Source organism: Perna viridis, chromosome 11 (assembly GCF_037379345.1).
Source record: "Perna viridis isolate PV_CMFRI_1.1 ecotype Kerala chromosome 11, ASM3737934v1, whole genome shotgun sequence".
NCBI lineage: Eukaryota > Metazoa > Mollusca > Bivalvia > Mytilida > Mytilidae > Perna > Perna viridis.
This window is the reverse complement of record NC_142455.1, coordinates 20795149-20813575: the sequence shown is the minus strand read 5'-3', so window position 1 is coordinate 20813575 and position 18427 is coordinate 20795149. Positions and strand designations below refer to the sequence as shown.

Here is an 18427-nt window from a genome sequence, read left to right as displayed (position 1 = left end):
AATGGCTGTATTATCATCTTGGACATGTATACTTATGGGCAGAAAAGGCATCAATATCCGGTTTGTGCATGTAAATTCAGGAACTTAAAAACAGTACAATGTCAGCTTCATTTGCGTACAGTTCGGAAAATGTGATTGAGAACAGAATCAGTCTCAGTAGCGTTTTTGGTTAAGTTCAAAACATATCATTTTTTTTCCCAAGATATGGATTGTCAAAACAGAAGGCGCTCCAATGTTTACGAAAATACCATTACCCATAATTCCATACAATTGCCAAAACGACCCAAAGACATTTCGGACCACGACAGTCGAACCAATAACTGTGACTTGCGCAATAACGTTTATCTGTTATGGTTGTATTATCAACTTGCTTCTGTATACTTAGGGCAAGAAAAAACATCAATATCCGGTTTGTACCTGCATTTTAAGTAGCTAAAAACAGCGTAATGGCAGCTTCATTTGCGTATACTTGTATGTGTGCGATTGAGAACCAAACCAGTCTCGGAAAATATTTGCTAGTTTCGATAATTAAATACAATTCGATTCATAGCTTTTCCAGCATAGGGTTGGCCTTATAGTCAGCAGTATGGCGCCCGGATATTTACAAACATAACGTAATCAATATTACCCATAATTCTCGGTTCATAAAAATTGAACCAAACGAAATGAAAATAATCGATATAAGAAAGATTCGAAACGAATCAATTAAATAAAATGAATTAATTCGTTATAAAAATATAATTTAGCTGTACAAAATGAAACAGATTGAAGCGAAACTAAATGCAATAAAAGAAATCTTTTAAGAGGTTTCGCAAATTTAAGAACCATAATGTTAACCGGTGCCGATTCGACCAAAAGACATTTCGGACTATGACAATTAGCATAATTGGACAAATATATATCATTACAAAATTTACCATACTTGAAGGTTAATATGGTGTAGGCATTGCCTAAATCAGCGAGCACCGTTAGTTTTACCATACAGGTAGGTTATAAGTATAATATATCAAATCAGAGCTTGGGGGATGAAGCAAACAATCTTAATCAACATTTGTTTCTGCATCACTTGACTGATAACCAAAACTGTCCACACTGTAGGGATACATTGAAGATAATCATCATTTCTTGTTATCTCGCAATTATTATGCTCACCACAGGAGGCCACTGCAGTCTGTCTGCTTAGACCTTAACATTATATTGTTGACAGACATATAATTTGTCATAAAATATTGATTTTATAAAAAACAATAATAATGATTTATTGATCTATTCATCTGGATTTATTATTATAAATGGCACATTTATCATGCATTTTTATAATTGATAACTAGATATTAAAAGCATTTCAAATCAATTCCATCTTTCTTAATGAAAGGCTCGGTGCATGATTTTTAGTAAACATGAAGTATGCAGAAAATACCTGTTTTGTCAAGATCGAGTCAATAATTTTCAATTTTTGATTTCTATCCATCAATGTTTACAAAAAATGTATATTGATACTATTCTAAAATTAAAAAAAAGAGTTTAATTTGAAGAGAATTCAAAAGTTATGCATTATAATTTAAATTGCACAGAGAATTACTATAATAATATATATATATAAATATAGTTGAACTTCACTCGCTCGAACTCGGATGGCTCGAAACCGCGGGATTTCTCGAACACAATTCAAACTACTAAATTGTTTCCTATATAATCAATATGAATAACCTTGGATTTCTCGAACTTCGATTTCTTGAACACTCGAAATGACTAGTCGGTCCGTTCGGTAATAAATCTTAGAGAATAACCCTCACTTACTCGAACTCGTCAGCAATTTTGTCAGCTTGGGTAATAAAAGGTGTGAAAAACCGAAGCCCTATCATTAATCAGTGTCATTTTAGTTAGTTACAGGTAAAATTTAAGTCATTAAGTCATCACTAATTAGGTAGTTTTGATCTTTAACATAACACTGATTGAAGTTCGAGAATGTTCCGAAGTCGGTATGATAAAAGCATTAAAGAAATTCGGAGGAAAACAAATTATTGACCAAGGAACTTGAACACTGAACGTTTTTAAACACAGCATTTCTAATATCCACAAATCAACACAATCTTCCGAAAGCGAACGAAAAAGATCTACGAACTAACAAAACTTCGTATGAAGTGGGCAATTTCTAACAATAAAGTCAAACTCGGACCGGCACCGAAAGAAATCCGGAAATATACCAACTTCAATTTCTCGAACTCCCGATAACTCGAACACATTTCAATGGTCCCTTGGAGTTCGAGCTACCGAGGTTTGATTGTACACACACACACACACACACACACACACACACACACACACACACACATATATATATATATATATATATAAATGTCTGAAAAATTCCCAATGATGTTAGAACTGTCAAGTTTGCGATGGAAATTTTTGGTCGTTCCCTCCGCGGGACTCGAACTCGTACCGCTGTGACATCTGTGGCAACATCGCCTGCGCAAAATCCAGCGCCCTAGACCACTAGGCCAGCTAGGCTATATATATATCCCAGCTGGCCGAGTGGTCTACGGCGCTGGACTATATATATATATATATATGTGTGTGTGTGTGTGTGTGTGTGTGTGCAACCGAGATCTTGCATTTATGATATATAGTATGAAAATGTCAATAAAGTATTCGGGTCGTGGTAATTTGTGGAATCTTGTACATATATAAGATTGTTTCTTAATCATTTTTAACTTTTCAGTAAATGATAAAGGGGTATATAACTATGTTTTTGATGTACATTTATCCATGTACATGCCTTTTTGTTCCATATAGACACAGTATGCTTTCCCCAGTCCTTCCTCAACATCTGTACACTCCAATCTAATATTCATTTCTTACCTAGGAATGAATATCAAAACTAGATATTACTATCTCATTGTAACTATCAAAAGTTTAACTATTATAAAGAAACAAGTGTTGTCAATGAAAAATAGTGTTGTATGTTTCAATGTAATTTTTGTTTTTACCTTATTGATACATCAAAATGAACAGATGACTTAGTTACGAAAACTCTTTTTTTTGAGAGATTACTCAGAGCTATATACAAATTAAATGAATTTACTTTCTCACCAATTCGTTTTTCCTCAATCATACTTATCATACAAGAATACGGCGAATTCATATTGCTAACTTTCTTATGCACTCTGAACATGTATAACTATCATCTTTCTAAATATGTAAATGTCATCTAGAGGTGTCTCATTTCTTTACTTACATGTTCACTTTTGCATCTGCCCCGTCAGGAGACTTATCGGAAATTATGACAATGCAATATTTTTCTTTTTTATCTCCTATATTCCTGAAAAATCATAGACTTTTCACAGTTCTTGTATAACCAAATACTAGAAATTATCATTAAATTACTATCAGCCAAAACGTGCGTTTAAGCGGTAATGCAAAAACTAACGACTTTTTAGTGGGTAGTGTTGCAATATGCTACAAATTGTTTTTAATATTGTTTTATAAATAGTCTATAAGGTGTTGATAACGTGATAATGATCAAATCCTTAAGACCAAACTAAGACTAAAACACTCAAAAAGAAAGGTGTAGAATCATTGTAACTCGACCGCATCTTTAGGAACAGGGCGACAATGGGTTTGAAACCAAATCAACCCAGTTTGATATTAACATTTGTTCGAAGTCAAACATGCAAAACATTAGTATAAGTATGCAGTCAAAATAAAGAGTTGATTCTTGACCCCTCAGATTCTTTTAAGGGCTGATCTAACAATTGCAAGCGCATACTGAAATACATTTTATTCGGTTCGCTAAATTGTCTGTATACCGTCTCTTTTTCATGTGTCCACGTTTAGGCCATGACAGGAGGATGCATATAACGTTCGTCGGTCTGAATTTTACCCTTACCGTTGAGTTTTTTTTTACCATGTATATTTCATTAAAAAAGATAACAGTTTGAATGATTCAATAACCTGACAGGAAATTTGGTTTCGAAATCATATTGTCTGAATAAATTAATATGCAAATTTCCCAGTTTGTATAAAAGTCAAAATCATTATGGAAAGAGTAATCGAGGGAACCAAGGTTATAGCGGTAATCAAAAGAATGTAATACAGGGACAAAGACCAGACATGGAAAACAGACATACACAACAAAGAACATAAAGTAACTAAAGTCATACATACAAAGTAACAAAAGTAAATGAGCAACTCGGACTTCACTAAAAACTGGGAGCATGGACCAGGTGCACCGGTAGGGTAAGCGTCCTCTGCTTTTCAAGAAACATCCACCGAGTTGCTCATAAAAAGTCAAATTCGGGGTAGACAAATGAGGGAAGGAAAACTATGATCCATTGAATAAATCAGTTTCCATGGTGCTGATGGATACACCATAACGATCCACGATGATAACGACCACAAAACGTCTGCAGTTATGACTTCAATCTTGTAGCAACATAATCCTGTTGTAGAAGCCTATTTGTTAGAGTTCTAGCACAATACAAGAAGTCTGCGTAGTTTTGGCAAGCTTTGGCATAACGTATGAGTTGTGATATGAACACTCCATACGCAGGAGCCGATGGGATGTTGTCACAGATGAAAGGAAAGTTGACAATTCTGAATGAAAAGTCATCACGTTTGCCGTAAAGTTTGGTCAATAGTTTTCCTTTACCGTCGTTTTCTAATTGTAGGTCAAGATATAAGGCTGACTTCACACTGTCTGTAGTATCCTTTATTTCAAGTCCTTTTGGGTAGATGCGATGTATCAAATCCCCGAAATTAGGATTGTTTAAATATAATACGTCATCTATATAGCGGAAACTGAGATTGAAGGATCTAGCCAAACGATATTCTTTCTTTCTGATCAGATCAGCTGTAAAGTCAGCCTCATAAGAGTGAAGAAATAGGTCAGCATGTAAAGGAGCACAATTCGAAAACATTGGAATGCCGACCGTTTGTTGAAAAAACACGTCCACCACACTGGACAAATATGTTGTCAATTAAAAATTCCAGCATTTTGTAAACATCTTCCTCTGTATATTTTGAAGATTATTGGGAATTATTTCTTACAAAGTATGAGGAATCTCTACCACGAATTATATATTTGTATCTAGGTGTACAAAGTTAACAATTCAATCTCAGCCCATAGAGTGGTGCTGTACATGAAGTTCGATATCTGAACAAAACTCTTGTTAACAAATTATAATTGGAAATATATATATGAAAATAACGGTGAGTATGAAACAGATTTTCTTTATGGAGGTTCAATATGACTGAGACCTAACAATGCATTCTATCTGCGTCTGTAAATACTTACTGTTCAATTCTAAACTGTGCATATGGTTCTTTCGTTCTTGGAGCTATAGTATTCATGGTTGGGTCTGTAATCACATGCATTAAATGATTTGATAATTGAATCACAAACCTTTCTGGATTTGCCATTTTAATTTAACCCTTAAAATACGATTTCGTACAGCTGTTTTAAAATACAAATGGTACAATTTAAATGTTTTTTTTTTATTTGATGAATGTCATCCCAAACATTTAATATCTCACTAAAACGCGGATGTAGGTGTTAAGTTTATACCTAAGAAACTAGAAGGGCATCATGTATGTCTTTTATTTTGACTTGTTCTCTTTCTGTTTTCTTTCGTTCTTTTAAGATATTGTAACGAAAAAAGTCGTTAAGAGTATATATTCACTTTTTTACCTGTCAATTCTTGAAATAAGGTCTTTTTCTCCTGTTAAAACTTATCATATCAGTAACATATTAAACAGTTCTAGACCATAACACGATGTTTTGTTGAAATACATATACATGAATGAGATTGATTTTGGTACAATATTATAATCTTTTCTTGTTTTATTTCTTTCTATCTTATGTATAATATATCAATATCCATTGGTAAAAATAATTAACATACATACCTTTTTTTTTGCACGCATCACATTTTGTCAACTTGTTATTCAGAAGACCTCTTTCGGTACATACATTGTAAAACTGTTGAAGCACATCTTCATTTTGCAGCACGTACAGCAAAAAATGCCTTGCCCTTTGAATTCTTGGTCGCCCCTTATAAAGACAAAGGTTTTCAATAAATTTTGAAACGTTGCGTGATCTTTGAAAAGTCAAGTAAAAAATATCTGTTTCTAATTGACCAAGTACGTAACTGGAGTTGTCGTCAATAGTCTCCCGAATGCATCTAAAATAAGAATGTAAAGAATAAACAAAGTCACGCAGGTAGATGTATGTTAATAAGTCTTCATGTATATAGGGTTCATATTTGATCATGCTCTTAATGCATGACGTTTGAGGTTGGGAGAACTTATACCGGCAGTGGACAAAATCGTAAATGGCACATAAAATACCTTTGGTATACAAAAGAGGTACCGAATCCGCTTAATTCATTAAACAATACGGTAGAGAAACATTATCTTTGTGAAAGGTATAACATTCCAAATCTTTTAGTAGTGATTTATTGATTTTGACGTCACAGGATACCTGTCATATGCAAAAAGATGTCATGTCTACCTTTCTTTAAATAAACCTAAAATATTTGACGAATTCTGAAGTCATCAATGAAACCTAATATTTCATGTATGAATATGTAGTATCTCCAATTTTCTTTGTGTATAAGACGATTGTAACTTTGTAACGGATTGCCAGGACTGCATGGACCTACTAACATACACACATACCGACCGACATTCTACAGTTTCAAGAACCATCACATACCGAAATATGTAGTAGAATAATAGATACATATTTAACAAACTGCACATTCGTTGTGATATCTCAAATTTAATGATAATTCGGTACTTCAATGTACAAAATATGTACGTGTATAAACATGTGACTTTTTTTTTGGGGGGGGGGTAGAATATGTGTTTAAATATTTAGATTAAGGCTCTACTGCGTTTCCAGTATGACATTCAAAGTGTAGTATATTTGAATTGACAGTAGTTTTGATCTTACAAAATGGGAGTTCAAGATAGGGTACGTACAATATAACATTACACCAAAGGATATTATCTATTTTTTTTTAAGAATAACGTAGTTCAGAAGCGTCGTTTTTACATGATACATTCAAAAATAGGTTATATTTGCAAATGATATAGTAAACGCTACGATGGTATGTAATAGTTACAGACACGATGAATTATTTCAGGCGAGTCAAATTCTTATTTGTATTTTGTTTAGATGTATGTGCAAATCAATGTACAGACCCAACACAGGTTATGGCTGTTAAATCCACAGTTGATAGTTGGCGTCCTGAAACAATTATGATTATGATAGTTTATGTCGTTATGTCTTTAAAATTGTTATGTTAACTACTTTCGTAATTTTTATTTTGCTTAAAATAACACACGTTCAGAAGATATTTGTCAACGCCAACAAAAGCAACAGGTAATATACTTTTCGTAGTTTCAAATGAATAAGGACAAAATATGCTACATTGAATAGACACGAAATAAATACAAACCAAAAAAAAAAGAAAAAAAACAAAGACAAACCAAAAATTGAGTAAAACAAACAAACAAACAAAAAAAAACAATTTGGAAAGATGAAACAGTCAAGAACAAACCAAACAAACACTATAATAAAAAAAATAATGTATTAAAAACTGTTCTCGACATTCATTAGTTAATATACCTACATATAAGTAGTCATATTTAAGTACGGAATTAATTTTTACTGTTTTTTTTTTCAATCATAAGAATGTTTCCTTGATGTTTCTATTATTTATGTGAATATCTAGCTCCGTAAGTTAAGTATGTTTTTGATATAATGAAATTATGTACATTGTAACGTGGATTTCTCTATATACCAGAAGCTTATTTTTGATTTGTTAACGTTTGGATAAAACGTTCTGTCTATCTTACCATAGTAGTCTACGAATGAAGAACTAGAGTTTTTTTTAAAGACTTCAACTGTTGATGCCTTTCTAATCGGAAAACCAATTTCAGCAAGCTCGTTACACATTTTCTCGATAATGGCATTCGTGTTTTTCTCGTCATATTTATGATTTGTTGGGCGAAGATGAATATACAGACTTTGATCCACACAGATGTCCACAATACCAGTTGAAATACATTTATCCAATTTTCCCTGGTCATTTAATACATTGTCTAATGCCTCTTGGGCTAATGATTGATCAATCATGTTATTTTTGCAACTATATCCTCTGCAGTTAATGTAATAGTATTGCCAAACCGAATATTGGCAAGGCCGTCTACAAAAGAAAATTTAACTCGTAAGTCTATATTAGGACAACCAGTGTTTTTTCAAGAAATAAATCATGGCAACTCCATTTAATCATTGTTTTACCACGGACTTGCCATTTATGTCACATTGTTTTATAGGGATAGGAAAGGGTTAACTAACGACATAAATGGCCAGCATGTGGTACACGAAAACCAATGATAAAATAAATTCCCGTGATCTATTACGAATTTTCTTCATATGTTTGAATAGTTGCAGCCAGTCCGTTCCATGAAATGCTGTCATGTGTTTATCCCTTTTTACCATGGATGTGGTATTAAGAGCTTTCAAGCACGTAATATTAGATTTGACCATAATATATGGTTTTAAAAAGCTCAAATTTTAGTGTATATTCTTTTCACCCTGGAAGGTTTCTAACAAAAAAAATAATGTTTTCCATTTGTTTGTTGTGTCTGTTATTTTTCTTTTTAGATCTTATGATGGGTTGACAGTTGCAGTGGTTTCAATATTTCCGGTTTTTCATTTATGTTCCCATTTGTATTACGGACCTATTTTTCTATTTTTTTTAGTTTATGTCTAGAGTTTATCAATTCAGTAATTATATCATAAATATTACTTCTCCAGCTCCCTGACAAACAAAACCTTCCATACAAGAAGTCACGATGACTTAAGTTGCAAATCAACAAACTTAATATATGGATTAGAATGCAACCTTATCTTGTTTAGTATATGTTTAGAGAAACGCAAAAACTATTAAACAAAAGAATGTGCGGTCATCGCTCGGGAATTATCACCACCAAAGTCCCGACAGTTTATCAACACTTTAATCAAAACTATCATTCAATCCTCTCTATGAAAGTTCGTATTTCAGAAAAAATGTACCATCCTACGAACAGTCCCGTTCTAAGTAAAAACTATTGTAGGGAAAGAGAGCAGTCCTGGATACGCCGACTAGGTACTGCAATGCCTTACGGATGCGATGACAGCATCAAAAATATAGGAAACCTTTCAAGCCAATCTAACAATAGCATACATGTGATGAATTTATTTGACAATATTCCAAGACAGGAAAAGAGTCATGGCCATCGCCACTATACGTCAACTAAGTTACATGATGTCTCCATAGATGGTCTCCTTCCTTTCCTACAAAAACCTCTTGTACTTCATCACATTAGAACCAAATTTTATTCTATACCTCTCAATGTACTACACTCCCTCTACAAAAAAGATGGTTTACCTAGATACAAATATATAGCTCTTGGTGGAGATTCCTCATACTTTGTCAGAAATAATTCCCAATCATCTTCCAAATATACAGAGGAAGATGTTTACAAAATGCTGGAATTTTTAATCGACAACATATTTGTCCAGTGTGGTGGACGTGTTTTTCAACCAACGGTCGGCATTCCAATATTTTCAAATAGTGCTCCTTTACATGCTGACCTATTCCTTCACTCTTATGAGGCTGACTTTATAGCTGATCTGATCAGGAAAAAATAATATCGTTTGGATAGATCCTTTAATTTCATTTTCCGCTATATAGATGACGTATTATCTTTAAACAGTTCTAATTTCGGGGATTTGATACATCGCTTCCACCCAAAAGAATTTGAGATAAAGGATACAACAGACACTAAAGTCAGCCTCATATCTTAACCTACACTTAGAAATCGATGGTAAAGGAAAACTATTGACTAAACTTTACGACAAACGTAATGACTTTTTATTCAGAATTGTCAACTTTCCTTTCATCTTCGGCAACATCCCTTCGGCACCTGCGTATGGAGTTATGGAGTATTCAAATCACAACTCATACGTTATGCCGGAGCTCGCCGAAACTACGCAGACTTTTTGTATCACGCTAGAACTCTAACAAATAGGCTTCTGGAACAGGGTTATGTTGCTGCAAGATTGAAATCATCACTACAGAAGATTGTTATGGTGTATCCATATGCACCATAAAAACTGATTTATTCAACAGGTCATAGTTTTCCTTTCCTCGTTTGTCTACCCCGGACTTGACTTTTTATGAGCAACTCGGTGGGTGTTTCTAGAAAAGCATAGGACGCTTACCCTACCGGTGCACTCTAACAACTCTTTAGTGGAGTTGTTCATTTACTTTAGTTACTTTGTGTGTATGCTTTTAGTTACTTTATGTACTTTGTTGTGTATGTCTGTTTTCCGTGTCTGGTCTTTGTCCCTGGATTGCATTCTTTTGATTACCGTTATAACATTGGTTCCTTTGATTACTCTTCCTTTGTTTATTAATACGGTGGATTTATGATACCTAATGACGAATTGTATATAAAATTGCAATTTTCAGTAAAACGATTTTTATCAGGTTTGATATAAATTTATAATATATATTTAAGGAGACATGCAAATGTGCTCTTCTATTTTTATTCATGTTTGGACTATGTGTCATATACCATCAAACAGACTTATGAAAATATGTACCTTCTAAATTAATTGTTTGATCTTCGAGTATGCCTGTCTGTCCCGATATTGTTAGTACTGCATAAAAAGGCCCTTTCAAGATATTACTATTCTTATTAATCAGAATGTTGTGGAGCTCTTCACGTTGTTTTCTTCGGTCCTCTTCTAATATCAGCTGACTATGATCTTCTTGTGAAATAACTTCTTTTTCACACAATAGGTCAAGTGTATCGTGAACTTCAAAATTGTTGATAAAGTGCTCACGATTTTGAATTAATAATGCTCGCACATCCTCTAAAAAATATTACAAAACAATATTTTTTTTTCTTTTATGAATATGATGATATTTCTATGTTACATTTGAAGTAATGTCAAAGCCTTGAGCAAATTGATATTGATTTAAAAGGTAAATCACAAAGGAGTAATCGCTGAAAATGAAGATTCGAGCGGTAATCAAAAAAATATATTACAATGATTCCAAGGATAAAGAATAGAATAAAGCCACACACAACACAGAACACAAATTAATACGAACACAGAGACAAAAGTAAATAAGCGACCCGGACTTCACTAAAAACTAAAGGTGAACGTTTCAAAAACTCCGCGTTGTTTTGACAAGCTGTGGCATATTGTTTGCTTCGGGATATTAAAAGCAGATACTGAAGGAATGTTGCCACAGATGATATGAAATTTGATGATGATGACGATGCGTTTGTCGTACAGTTTTGTCAAAGGATTTCCCTTTTAATTATTTTCTTTGAGTTGGACAATAAATAAGACTTCATAGTATCTATAGCTTCCGGTATCTTTTGTTTATTTTGGGTTAATACAATGTACGAAATTCCCATTTAATTGTTCATAGATTAAACGTTATCTACTTAGGGAAACTGAATGCAAAAGGTCTAGATAAACCATTTCTTATTCTTGTGTCTCATTCTTAATTACCAATAAATTACAGATATTACATTCATTTAGATTTTCAAAATCTATTTGCAAGAAAAGAAAATATGGGCGGAAGTATAAAAAACGGACAACGGAACGGAAAGGATAAGACATATTGTCGGTTGGAGCTCGTGGCATTCTTAAAGGAAAGATAATGGTTATATTCATGAAGAAAATGTGGTTTTAATGCAATGCGTATAAGTAAACATAACAATATTTAGGCGCATTGTTTTGTTCTTATTCTGTCCGTCAAAGGCAAAGCCTAAATACACACTACATAGTGTATGAAGTGACGCAGAACACCTTTTATTTATTTTCTAAAAGTTTGGTATGGGTTAAATTTTAAATGTTCAGGAGGTAACTATTATTCATGCATCGTGTTGAATTATTTGAGAATGTCATTTCATATCGAGTTGCATGGAAACGGCCGATACAAGTGCAACATTTTATCATCTTATCAAAAACAAGGACCCATATGCGATACTTAGTGAATGAATTGGTAAACTGACCCAAAATTTCTTGGAATAATTTTTGATATATAAAATGATATATTCAACCAAGAACTTATCAATTAATTGGAAATGTTAGTAAACAATACAAATAAGCATTTGGTTTTATCCAAATATCAATTTTCGATTATTTGTCTGTATCTTGTTCATTATTTGCGATGTAACAGATCTTCGAGCACACAAACCACAGTCAAAGCAGTGAAACCCATTGTTAAAGAAGTGACTGATGATGGGTTCAAGCGCATCATATATTAGAGTAGTTATAAAATATAAATCCTTTCACCGCACTATTTATTGAAATACCAACAACTTACTAGAAGTTTTTACTTCTTCACCACCACTTGCCATTTCCAGCCAATACTGTTGGAAAACATCCTTAAAAAAAGAAAGAGAACAAATATTCAAAACACTAAATACAGCTTTTGTTAGTAAATTGAAATGCAACTCTACCGAATGCAATCCAAAACTTATTTTAATTGACGTTCAAAAAGTTTAACATAAGCAATGATCTTTGACGAATAAATTAAATTAATCACGGAACAATTGTATACGTCGTTGTCATTCAGTTTACATTCTGTCTAAACATGATGATATGAGAGGCAGTGGGTGGCAAATGACAAATTTTGTTTTCAAATATATTTTTAACTAATTCAAATTGCAAATGCATCCTCTTTTAAAGTTGAATGTTGTCATTTTATTACCTGCAACGCTTAAAGTGAAAAATGATAAAATGAATTATATAGATCGTATCAAAATTCATTCACTCTTTAATTTAAGCAATTTTTTGTGCTTTCTTATGGACCTTTCCTTTTAAAAAAAATATTTACACTCTTTGACATGCATATGATATATACTTGACAGTAGAACAAAAACAAAAATCTGTGGGATAAAACTAACCTTTTGCCACTCATACATGTATCATAGGAACTGCTTTTTTTTTTGGTTTTGTTTTTTTTTACATGAAAAGCCTGCTTAGGTGTTGATACAAGTTGTTTCCTGCGAATAACAATTGTGTTTGCTAGTAAGATATTTTTAAAAGGGTGGTAGTCATATTTCGAATTCGTAATTTTAATGATGCAGACAATAACGACAAATTGCACGATACCAAATGTGAGACGTTTCCAACATGCAATGATTTATAGAGTCAAATTTATACGAAATTTAACGGAAAATTTTATGTTCTTATTTACAGATTGTTTTGACAAAATTCCGACTTTAAATATCACCATTGCCTATCAAAAGCACCCTGCAAATATAAGTTGTGATATTGCTGAACAAATTATCAAAATAAGGAATGATATAAATAAAGAATTTGAGATGTTAACATATGCCAATTGAAGCGATTGTCTGGTAAGGTACATTTTTTTTTCATTTAGCACAATGAACTCTTTATTTTGAACGCAACTTTGTTAATACTGTCTATACTTCTGTCTGTCTGATGATACCTACGCAGGTCACTTAGTAGAAACCTTGAATAGTTAAAAAAAAACATAAAAAAGTCCTTGTTTTCTTTAAGGTTGCAAAGAAATATCGAACAACGTTAGTGTAATTTTTGGCGACAAAATTAATCCGTAAACGGAAAGCATAAGGAAACATGACTGTCTTGAATTGGTGTAAAGTGATATCCCAGCAAACGGAATTAAACAACAAAATGGGAAACGGAAAAGCAAAAACAATATACAACATATAGATACAAACATATTTCATTTACCAAAAACATCAAATGCGAAATACACTTTTAATACGCGTTAATAGCATATTGAAATCTGCAATTGGCTATATTTTTATGATCGGTATTTTTGTTTTCATACATCAAACCAGCATGCTGATTGGGTTATTTCAAATGATCTAGTTAGACCTGACGAGCTGTTTTTTTTTTTCAGAGCAAAACAAGAAAAAAGCATATGGTCCTCCTAGCGCAATGATCACTGAGTACTTTTGTCGGTTGAAAGCGACAGTCGACAGTTATTTTGAGTAGGCATCGTATATTCATTCCAAAATCAGCTAAAATAACCAATAATTTTGGAATAAATCATATACATATGACTTTAGTACGCCTTTATTTACTTCATTATTTTAGTATTTTGTAAAATCAATGAAAAAGTATTTGAGGTTGCAACACAACGACATCGATATTTATCACATACAGTATGAACTTATCTCAGATATTTATTATATCACACTCGTAAAAAATATTTATAAACCAGCTCTTTTTCAATACAAAAAGAAAGGATTCTTATTTTTACTCTACAGATTACAAACGCAAAAGTAATTTGAAAGTTGTATATGTAGGTATAGATATTGTAGACTATCTCTTTAAATGTCTTTATCTGTAGATCGAGTAAACTGTCAACCGTTAAGACTTGATGTAATTGGTTATCGTGTTGTCGTCAGTATTAATCTCTCTCTCTCTCTCTCTCTCTCTCTCTCTATATATATATATATATATATATATATTAACAGGTATGCCGTCTGGCGTTAACCAACAGAAACAAAAAAAAAAAATAATAATAATAAAAATAAACAAGTTACTGTCATTTTAAATGTTGTCTCTTTTTTCAGTTCTGGCTTCCTTGATTGTAAGTACTGTCATCTTTGGCTAAAAATATATCGTCTATTGCAGCAAAAAAAGGGATTACGCTTCTAATGTGTTCTAATTACAAATATTAAATGTTGTGCGATTTATCAAACTAAGCAGCACTAGAATAAAGAATGAAACAATCAGCTTGCCTCTAAAAATTACCTGTCCTTTTTTTTCTTCAAATTTTCCGATTTACTTCCAGTTATGAGAAGGGACGCTTTTTTGCGAGTTAACCACGCCCCTATTTTTCAATCAATACCGGAAATTCATTGTAGATTTATAAAGTAGAAATGATGAACGAGAAATGTTAGCTGGGACATGTATGAAAACGAAAATAAAAAAAAAACGTCTAACCTACTTTACCCCAAGACCATTTCCCCGAGCACATATGATATTTTGATACTTTTATTTAATCGACCCACACACACTATCACGAATTTGTGACATTTTGAGGTTCATAACTATGCAGATAAATTCTACTTTCAAGGGAAATGAAGTGTCTGGACTCAACTGAGCTAATCAAAATTACATCAAATAGCCGTTTGTTCACTTAACTAAATCACGAGTATATTTATTTTATTTTAATTTAATGGCACCTACTTTCTTTTTGTAAGACCAAATACCTCAAAGGCATAAAAAATTTTATAAAATAAAGAAATAACAGTAACAAATATTCATATTCATTCCATATTAACAATAACACATTTAAACATTTATTCTTGAATATTATGTGTTTTTCATCATATGTTACCTTCTGCAACTTTAAATACTTCGCTTAAGGTAAAGTTCCGAAAATTCCGAACATTTCTGACTTTGAAGACAGAACGACACAGATCGGAACCAGACCAATATAATACAAATTTATTAATTTAAGATATTGGTTTAGGTTTTTAAAATTTGCACTTTGTAAGTTTAGGCTGTACTTAAGACAACATTATCAAATTAATTATAATATAGATAAATAAAACATGTTGCATTTTATTTTTGTGGACCAAACCAGGCTTCAGTTGTTCGTAGTTATCAATCTTTGAAGGCAGTGACGCTTCATTGTGAAAATGATTTTTTTTTTTTTTTTTTTTTGATACTGAAAGAAATATTGCCTTGATTTGTTTCATTTTCTGTATAGTAATGATTTGTGATCCCTACACATTAGCCTACCGTTACACTACTGTGAAAGTACTATTTTTCGTTGGGTACCCATTTTCGTGGTTTATTGGTCTAGAAAAAAAAATGAATAAAAAGGTATTGCGTGTGCATGTTATCAAACACTTTCACATGTAAACGCACTATATTTATATACAGTAACTTGTAATCATATTGTGCTATGTGAAGCATATGCATTTCATTGTATTTGATGAAATAAGAACCTTGGACAAAACTGTAAGTATTCATGCATTTTTAATACACCCCCGTCTTCCTGAACCAAAATATCATTGTGTAAATTTTTGGCATTGTAAAGGATGAAACACAAATATCAGTTACTGGTACATGCAAGTGGGATTATGCAAACAACATGTCGTGAGCGCTGATGAAAATACATGAAGCACAAACGAAATTAAACCATGTCTCATATTGTTACCGACAATAAGTTTAGCTTCTCATTACCAAACAAAATCATAGACAGCCGTGTGAAAAGCGATAGCAATTCTTAAAAAAATAACAAAGCACAAAGACAAGACGGCAGAATGAAAAAAGAAACATCAACAGATAAAGATAACCAAATAACCCACTGAAACAAAGGGAAAATGAGCCTTCCTGAAATCAAAACTTTGTTCGATTTGTTTGTATTTGCTGAACTGATTGTTCATTTTGTGGCATGAAACAAGGTTATATCAATACATCTATATTTGATTTGAAGATGAACACACTTCATCTGTTGACAATATGGAGGCTACATAATTAATTAATTCAACAAAAGATAAATGATTTGTTAAAAGAAAGTATTTAAGGTAGATCAAGCATATTACACAGAGTATCCTGTTCTGTCATCTTACAACAGTATACAGAAATGTGTATTTTCAATGAGCAAATCATGTTTAAAGAGTAACAAAGGAATTTAAAATTCTAGCGGAAACCAACCACTAGTAATCCCACCTGATATGGGAAGACAACAAAACATAAAATAACCAAAATAGTACATACAAAGTAACAGAAGTAAATGAGCAACTCGGATTCTACTAAACCCTTGGAGCATGGACAAGGTGCACCGGTCGGGGATGGTCCTTTGTTTTTTTCTGGAAAAAAACTCATAAAAAAGCAAGTCTGCGAAATTCGAAAGAAAGAATATGACACGTTGAACAAATAAGTTTTCATGGTGCTGCTGGATACACCGTAACGATTCACGAGTTAATGATTACGACCATTAATTTTTTGTAGTTATGACTTCAATCTTGTAGCAGTTTAATACTATTCCAGAAACCAAATTCCGTAACATAACCATTTGCAAGAAAATGTATTTGAACTAGCGCGATACAAAATCTGGCATAGCGTATGGTAAAACTACAAACACAAATTTTGTAAACCCTCTTTCAAGGAAGAAATAATTCCCGGGAAATAGTTCTGTAAAAATGTAATTGATATTTTAAGTTTTTTTTAATATTACAAGAAAAAAGTTAGGTTACCCCAATTTTCTTTTTGAAACGTCATGTAAGTGATTTTCATACAAATTAGAAAACAACATTTATCTGCCAGTTTTTTTTTTAAACTGCAACTGCGAAATTTCCCTGCAGAATCTTTATAAAATCGCCTATATATGGGTTCATTTCATCTCCAAACTAAATAATTCGGTAACAAATTTTTCTTCTATGATCATTTTTGTGGAAAATATAGAAAATCTATTTACTTAAAATATTACGTAAAACATTCCTAAAGATAACTGAAAATACATAGTTTTGGGTACACACAACTTGCTTTATGGTATGGGTATCGCCAGTCACTGAAGACCATGTGTTGACCTGAAGAAGTTGACTTGTTCGTTGCATATATGTTGGTGGATGACTGTCACGTTGCGAATCACACCATCTCCCCTATTATTATATAAACAATACGTCATGATACATTAGTAAAAACTGCGAAAAAAATTAATACGTTTACATTTAAAAATATCACTTTTTCTTTTCAAAATCTTACCTCAGTTATTTACTTTGTCGTCCCAATAGTGATACGATTTCATAACCAAAGCAGCCAAGAAAGTGTACTATATATTTTAACGAGTAATTACTGCACAGAAACAATATTTCACAAAAATACTTTGTAGATATCAAACATCAAAACGATTATTTTCATTCAAAAGTACTGGCTCATTCTTATTCTTACCGGATAAAGCGCACCAGATTGAACGACTGATATTTAAATATGTTGGTAGTATCACATGATCTACGATAATAAATTGGTTAAAAACATTAAAGGGGTAGTCGATAATCTGAGCTGTATGTAGATCCATAAATACTGTTTGAAGTTACAAGTGAAGTATATAAAACAATCCCGTTTATATTCACCTTGCATTCAGAAATGCATAAGGAAAGACTAAAATGATAGTGTGAATTTGTTTCTTTTACAACATTAAAACACAGATAGCTAACACAACATGTTTATCATCTTAACGGCATTGCGACATTATCTATATTTAACAGCGATTTGTATACCAAGACTTTGACATAACTATACAATAAAACATCTTATTAGACAGACGTTGTTTAAATAATGGTGTATTTATTTTTCCTTATCATTTTTGTTTCATTTTGTTGTTGTAGT

The 18427-nt window shown here is 32.4% G+C and overlaps 1 protein-coding gene across 8 annotated transcripts; it reads right to left on the bottom strand.

The window, feature by feature from the left end:
• Positions 1–1243: 1243 nt before the first annotated feature.
• On the bottom strand, positions 1244–18007 carry LOC148603301 (uncharacterized). 8 transcript variants are annotated; one of them, XM_088551716.1, is made up of 7 exons: positions 10664–10806; positions 7867–8216; positions 7210–7255; positions 5911–6185; positions 5300–5363; positions 3242–3325; positions 1244–2865 (listed from the first exon to the last, which is right to left on the bottom strand). In XM_088551716.1, the coding sequence occupies exons 2-7, from the start codon at positions 8144–8146 to the stop codon at positions 2862–2864; spliced, it is 753 nt and encodes a 250-aa protein (XP_088407842.1). In that variant the 5' UTR covers positions 8147–8216; positions 10664–10806; the 3' UTR covers positions 1244–2861. The 8 variants fall into 8 exon arrangements, 3 of the variants coding, with proteins under 3 accessions (XP_088407842.1, XP_088407843.1, XP_088407844.1); XM_088551717.1 differs by lacking the exon at positions 10664–10806 and adding an exon at positions 9240–9410; XM_088551718.1 differs by lacking the exon at positions 1244–2865 and having other exon boundaries at positions 3254–3325; positions 5300–5365; positions 5912–6185.
• Positions 18008–18427: the final 420 nt, after the last annotated feature.